Consider the following 7,807-nt stretch of genomic DNA (forward strand, 5'->3'; position numbering starts at 1 on the left):
TAAACACTTTTGGAATATAATGTATGCATGTTTTGATTTATATGTAAGTTGAATTTTAATTTTTAAATGATATTTTTGATAGTATATATATAGGTCTTCAAGTTTTGCTTAGAAGATTCCATTCATATTAATTTCTAAATATTCTTTTGTAATTTGTTCATGAGTTCTTTTCAGTTTTATTATGAATTTTCCAGAAAATATTTTTATCAGCATATTGCATACAAAGAAATTTTTTTTTTTTTTAATGATTGTATGTATGTTTCACTTTATGCCTACAACAGTCGGTATAGTAGGATTATATAGGGAATGAACTCTCATGGATGTGGGGGATGTCATAGGTAAGAATAGAGGAAGAAAGGATTGGGGAGAGATAGGTTTGTGAGCTTAAGGCCATTATCGCCTCAGATCGATGGTCCATGAAAGGTTCAAATTAATTAGTACCAAATTAAGGGTTTCTATCTTGCACAGCATAAACGGATTAGATGCTTCCAGCCAACTGTCTGATGAACACAAGTATAGTTCAATTACCCATATCTGATAATATCATTATAATTTTATATAAAAATTGATATCTTTTGTGTCACTTATCAATAGAATTTTAGAGCTTGATTCTTATTACTTTACTTTTTATTTAGAAAAAAAACTCGGATAAGATCAAGATCCACTAATTAAACACAACATGAACCTTAATTTAATCAAAAGGTTGAATATGCTCATTGCCCTGCTCCTAATATAACTTAAAATAACAATTGTATTAATGTAAAAATAAATTGAATTTGAAAAATAATGAGGTGGTAGTTCTTAGGACTAGAGTCGTCACTTGGTTTTCGTTCAGAAAAAAACATAATACCTATTTCAAAATATAAAATGAATTTGAACAATAATGAGAGGGTAATACTTGAGAGATTCGTTAACCTTTTCTATCTGACCATTGGCCTTTGGTGATATATATCCATAGCTCTGCATGTCATCAATTCATGACACAAACTTATAAGAAATCATGTAGTCATACTAAGTGAAAAGGATTAGTTATATGCGACTTGCTAATAGCTTATAGGATTAGTTTATTTTTTTTAATTTGCTAAGATAATATTAATAGAATAATTAAGAAAATCACTAACCTCTGCTCCTGAGAAACTTACACACCTATCTCATTTTGTTTTCACAATACTGAATCTATTTATTAACATTTAAAACAAGTATCCTTTAATTAAACACCACAACTCCATTAATCTCAAGGTTAAGTTTGCTTATTCCCTGCCCCCCATCAATTCTCTTAAAATATTTTTCGTAGCTGAATTGTTGAGTTAAAATAGTAGGTATTCCAAATTTTGAAATTTCAGACAGTTCCGACCCACGATTTAAAAAACTATATTTTAGATATAAAAATACAATTAATTTCAAAATAATACTAGTTTTTTTTTACTAGAAATACAATTGTACTGTTTTTTTACTCGATTTTTGTGAAAAGTATTTTATTTTTTTTGTCTAAAATGAGATGGCAATGATACAGTTTTATATTCAAACAGTACCAGCTTTACCAAAAATATAAAACATGCTCCAAATGAATATCCGACTATATGTGTTGTGTCTTTTTTTTTTCTTAATGAAACTCTGACAATTTTAAAATCACCAAAGGTATAAGGTAGAGAAAAACTATTTACATTACTCAGAAAATAAATTAATGTTACACCAAAAATAATACCATCAGTCACTTGATCATAACCAACAAATATAAAAAAAAAATGAAAATGTCACCTGGCAGTCGATAACCAAAAATAAGAAGCATTAAACATATACAAAATACTTGATATTAAAAAGAAATGAGACGTATCAGTTTATTAATTAGCATTGTTTAATGTCGTCCAATGAAACACCAAACAAGTAATGCACGCCGTATGCAGAATTATTTATCGGTTATAACTCACATTTAAATCTCTCCTTTCGCTTATAATCTCAAGGAGTCTGTGGATTTGCATTGGAGCGTCCACTTGCCACTGAAAGAAAAGTTATATTGTAAAAAAAAAAGAACTTAGAAAATAGTGAAAGATCATTCGAATTAATGTAAAAAGATAGCTAGAAATGAGAAACTACAAATAGATGTGTTATTAAACTAACCCGAGCAAACTCTGGGCGCTTATGAAAAGATTGGTAATGCCATACATGACCCTCCTTTAACAATATTTCCTGTATCATAAAATTAAAATTACAAAGCTTATATTTCAAAATACTATATTTTAGATTAAGATTTGTGAACAAATAAGTGTGCAAGCTTGTTCAAACAAACAATTTCAAGTTTAATGATTTAATAAATTACCTGTAGGAATTGTTCCCATACACGACCTAACTCCACAGGCTTGAAAGTATATAATAGAGGTCTGGTCTTGTTTGAGTCTTTTGGGCTGACCATATCTTCTTTCTTTCATTCTGTAACTCTCCGTTGGCTAATGAAGAAAGTGCAATTATGGGCATATTTGTGATATATTTTGTTATTGGTTTACTTCAATATCTCAAAATGAATTTGAGAAATTCTCTATTAATATGGTTACAAATCGATAAGGATAAATTAATCTGCAATACTATGGTATTTGTTCATGCATATATAGTATTTGGGATGTGCGAAAAAAATGGATGAACGAACTAACTAAGGTATTGTATCAAACATACAATTTAAATGGCCTCATTAGATATTGCTTTATTTTAATATGGCAATCGGACTCATAAAAAATAACTTGATCTCAGCATTGCAACCGTGTGATTAGAGATCACCTTTGTTCAACAGAGGAAAACCGTTATGATGATTTCACACAAACTGAATTAATTTTGCATGGATTACTAGGGACCAACATCCGACTTTTAATTTTGGAGTTGTAAATAAGGTTTAAAAATTAAGAAAGAAATATGGTAACATGCTGCCAAATTTTAATATAGAAACATATATCAATTTTGTCATAGTTTAGAATATTGAATTAATCCAACTCAAAGTTTCATAAATTGTAAAAAGATTCTACAACAAAGATTATAGAGGTATCAGAATTTCATGTAATTGATATATGGCTTTTTTTACAACAGTTACACATGTACTGTCGTTTTTATTTTTTTTTATTTCAAAAAACGGCTAAAAAAATATGCTGTTAATTGTTTAGTTCATCAATAAAAAAAATGATTTTATTGATTAAAAATTTATAGTAAGTAGGATACAAGTCCATAAAAAATGGATGCATAAGAGATATACAAGACATGAGCTAGCAAAATTATTATTGTTTTCTTAATTTAGCAGTCCTAAACAAGAACAAGTTAATCATTAAGTTTGAAATGAGAGAACATCTCTTATTGTAAACTTCGCATTGCTGTCCAGAAAATTCCCCTTCAAAGCACTTTTCTTGTTAAACTAATATAGATATGTAACTAACGTGAGAGTGGAAAATAAGGATGTAAACAATCACAACTTGACCGGATACGTCACAGTACGGTACAGTATGTGTTTGTGATCTAGGAATAATGTAGAACCGTGAAAATTAACAACAATACGTAATTCTTTATTGAAATAACAACAAATTGTTTTTCTGTCAAAAAATGTTACATACGTAATTCTGATTAAATCCTTTAGTCCCACCACCATAGATAATAATGTAATAGAAATTAAAACATAAGTTAATATATCATAAAATATATTGTTCTCAAGAAATATATTAAAACAATCACAGAAAATGAGAATAATAAAGTTGTCATATTCTAGTTTATCTAAGTACATTTTAGCTAAGGGCATCCCACTGTGGTATTATGGGCTAGTAGCTAGTTCGGATGAATATAATCCGCCTTATTTGTGAAGAAGAGAGTACAAATTAATGATCCACTTGGTAAAAATCATGATTTTCTAGGTTCTATTATATCAAAGTGGATCGTTATGCTATTTCCATCGCCAATCAATTAAATTTGCATTTACCTGTGAGAACATTTTCATAATGAATTAATACACATGCACTGCATAGCTATTTAATTATGTAATTTACTAGAAAGTACGTAGCATAATATATTAAATGTAAAATAGACCTCAATTTAATTATCACATCAGTTTGAACAAATTTGCATGTGTATATCTCATCTATATTATGCATCTAAAATTGAATTAGTTGTCCTGAAGCTATGATGGTTGGGATTGATTGATTTCAATTCGGATTGAATCTGAACCTTCCAGTCAAATAATCTGCCTTCCTTCGATTATATACGTCCTTTATATGTGTAGAAATCTAAATTTAGTTCAAATTGGACCCGCTACACTTATCATATTTTTGAGATCAAACTATGGAACTATTTATATTCACACGGAATACTCTAGGTTTTGAACGAGCGATCTTCCATAGGTACCCAATCTGAATCAAAGGCTGGTTCTGGGTATTTTGTATAATTGTTCACCATATACAAGTTATGTACTCCCACAATTAAATTTTATTATAAGGTAAGGATATTTCTTGGGAGTGTGAGACTGTTTTGTGCTTTTTTTGCTGTTTTACACAACTGTACTTTGTCAATTGTCTAGTAGCCTTTGTCAATCATATATTCAGATTTAAGATTTAGTAGCAGCATTTCCAACATAATTAATTAGACAAAATGTGATACGACTCTTACCACAGTAATTAAGGGAAAACATTTCACAATATACCGGCAATTACAAATTTATTTCTAGAGAATTGGTTTCATAAAACAATTTCTGGATCATAGCTCTAAAGTTTAAGCTCATTCCTAAATCATCCAAATCACCTTAGGTCACAAAGTTCTACAACAGTATAAATTATATTACAATTTGGATCATAAATTCAAGGACAATATATGACATGCAATTAAAAAAAGAAAGACAAAAATAGAGAGGTTGCCATACAGCTCTCAGGACATCCAAAATAACTAAAGACAACATAAAACACTCACAAGAAAAATTAATATAGAACACTCAGGTAGTTATAATCTTTCCAATTTTCTTGATATGGGCACGCAAATACTTGATCACCTGAATAAGCAAAATATCTTGATTTTTCCATTTTATAATCTCATCATCATTCCTTTTTATAATTTTGACAGTCTCAAGGTACTCCCGCTGGAAAACTTCTCCAGATTCCGTCCGGCTTGGCTCATCTTGATCACCTTCTGATGGCTTTCATGTTAAAAAGGTGCCATTTATATTAGTGTAAGTATAATATTCTCATAAATGTCTTAGGATAAAAAGTTTAGTCTAAATTAGAGTTGTTATTTTACCCGATTACCCAGTTCAGATGCGGTCCCGATCCGGATCCAATTAATTTGGGTATCCGTATAGTTACTATACCCAACCAAGTTCAAAAATAAAAAAGTATATGAATGAATATTTGAAGAACTTTTTTTTAACTAAATCCAAAAAGAAATAGTAGTAACCAAACCTTACCCGTCTTTATAGAACCTCTAATCTAAATCTTTCCAATAAGTTCAAGCTGGTATTATCTTTGTCTAATGGTAGAAAAATAATTATTAGGGCAAAGCAGCATTGCTTTTGTCCTCATATTTACACAAACACAGATAAAGCAGAAAATTGTATACTTATTAGTACCAACCTCCCTACGTAGATTTATTTGACTTTATTAAATGGAGGACAATAACACAGTATAATTCTTTAACATATTATTGATTAGAAAGAGCGAGAGAGAGAGAGAGAGAGAGAGAGAGAGTACTTCAGCTAGGTTCAAAGTGAGCATCTGTAAATGAGGAGAACACCGCAGGAAGAAAGCAACTAAATTACTGTCTTTCAAATTCAATCTTCCTAATTCCATAGTCTTCAAGTTGTTAAAAATTTTGGAGTAGGGAATATACTTCATCAATTCTTCCTTCACATTACAAAACAAATGTTAATTTCACAACAGAAATAGCCTCCTAAAATTGTCAATCAAAACCCAATCCTATTTATTTAGACCACCAACTATTTCCGTAGTTCATAAATTTATTTTGTTCAACAGCGTGCATGATCTGGTACAGCCACAAACGATGCAAGGTTGTTCCAGTAATTAATTTTATATCTTTTTGTTGTTTTCTAGAATAGCCGGTAATCCTAGTATTAAAGCAACTAGGTTCTACATGTACAAATTAAATATTATATGCAACAAAACAACTTTGACAAAAGGTATTCTACAATTATCAAACTTTGTTTGATTTATGCATACACCTGATTTAGAAGCACTGTATTTGGAACATTGCTCTGGTTCTCAAGAGTAAGTGGGCATATGAGAAAATATGAAGTTGTGATTTTTTAAACAGAGAAGACAGTGTACCTTAAGCTCATCACTTCGCAAATCCAACTTCAGAGTGGAAACATTTGACAGACCTTCAAGAATGTTCAGATCATCAACATCACCATCATCATCGCTTTCTAGTGAGATGTTTGCAATTGCTAGGGAAGCTGTACTCTTTAGCAAAATGCCTCCCGTTTGATAACAACATTCAATGTTCAAAGAAATAAGGGAAGGGCAACAAATTTTTATATGGTAGAATTGACAACACTCCTCCAAAGCTAAGGTTTTTAACACCTTGGAGGAAATATCAGAAAAAACCAAATCAGAAGTACCTAGATACAGGCTTTCAAGGGAAGGGCAGCCCAAGAAAAGCTTTTTTCCAAAATCATCTTCAAGATATACATCTTGCAGTTTCAGAACTTTTAGAGAAGGTAGGTTTATCGATTTTGGTCTAATGATAGTTCTCAGACCACTGGTGTTGAGAAGTATCTCAAGTTCTTGTAAGCTTGCACAAGAGAAAACTAAATCTGGTATGTGTAACCCATTCCCTCTTTCAATGAAGACACTGATGACCCGAGGCATTAGAAGTGCTACCTGGTCGAGCCACTCCGCAGAAACTATAGAATTGTTTACACCGATACATGAATGATATTGAAACTTATCTAAGTATGAAGGCCCTCTATTTTCCAACACCTTATACACAAAATGCTCAAGCTTATCCTCGCATTCTTCCCGTTTTTCATCATCGTCTAGGTCACTACTATCTGTCAAGAAATCGTTAAGATTGAAATTTAGGACAGGCACTGATGTCCAATTGTTTTTCCATCTTCTGGCCAAAACAGAAGTTTGTACCGCCTCTTTGGTACTTAGGAATGAGAGCACGTGCATTAGAACATCATCTAGCAAAGTGCTCAATCTGTCAGGGGTGACTTTCTTTCTCCTACCATGTCTCTTGGTTTTCGTCATCTTCAGACAACTCAGCGTGCACTTCTGTTTTAAAATATGTGAATATACATGATTTTAAGTACCATGAATGGAGTTATGAATTTGGATATGGACATTCCTAGGAATATTCACCCAAGACCCATCGGCCAACAACAAGGGGAAGGTAGAGCGACAAATGTACTCCTGGTATTTTTTATTTTTATTAAAGTTAAATTTATCATAGTTGTGTTGTATCTATACTGAGATTGATATGTCAGATAATTCATGTGGACATTATTTATAAATATTTGACAATTGATGAAGGGTCTATGTCTGAATTTAATTATCTATATATGATGATAATTAATTGCTTAGGTTACTACTCTATTCATTCATATAATGATAAATAATTCGGTTGGCTAGGTTACATTTTCAAACTTCTTGGGTCATAATAAAATATACCGAGTAAAATTTGATATGAAATTTCTTAGATTCACACTTAACATAATAAAATTTGATTATTAGGAAAAAATTAAGTCAAATTTAACTACTATAAATAGTTGAGGGGGCCACCATGTATCATGCCATTAGAGAGCCTTGGAATATTTTTTGCTTGTGCAAGAATAAGC

At 31.0% G+C, this 7,807-nt stretch overlaps 1 protein-coding gene across 1 annotated transcript; it reads right to left on the reverse strand.

Moving 5' to 3' along the window:
* Nucleotides 1–4,948: 4,948 nt before the first annotated feature.
* LOC144544840 (F-box/LRR-repeat protein At3g58900-like) lies at nucleotides 4,949–7,220 on the reverse strand. The gene is made up of 3 exons (XM_078293380.1): nucleotides 6,294–7,220; nucleotides 5,700–5,852; nucleotides 4,949–5,149 (listed from the first exon to the last, which is right to left on the reverse strand). Exons 1-3 carry the CDS (start codon nucleotides 7,218–7,220, stop codon nucleotides 4,949–4,951), a joined length of 1,281 nt encoding a protein of 426 aa, XP_078149506.1.
* Between the last annotated feature and the right edge of the window lie 587 nt (nucleotides 7,221–7,807).

Source organism: Carex rostrata, chromosome 27, assembly GCF_964058835.1.
Source record: "Carex rostrata chromosome 27, lpCarRost1.2, whole genome shotgun sequence".
Lineage (NCBI taxonomy): Eukaryota > Viridiplantae > Streptophyta > Magnoliopsida > Poales > Cyperaceae > Carex > Carex rostrata.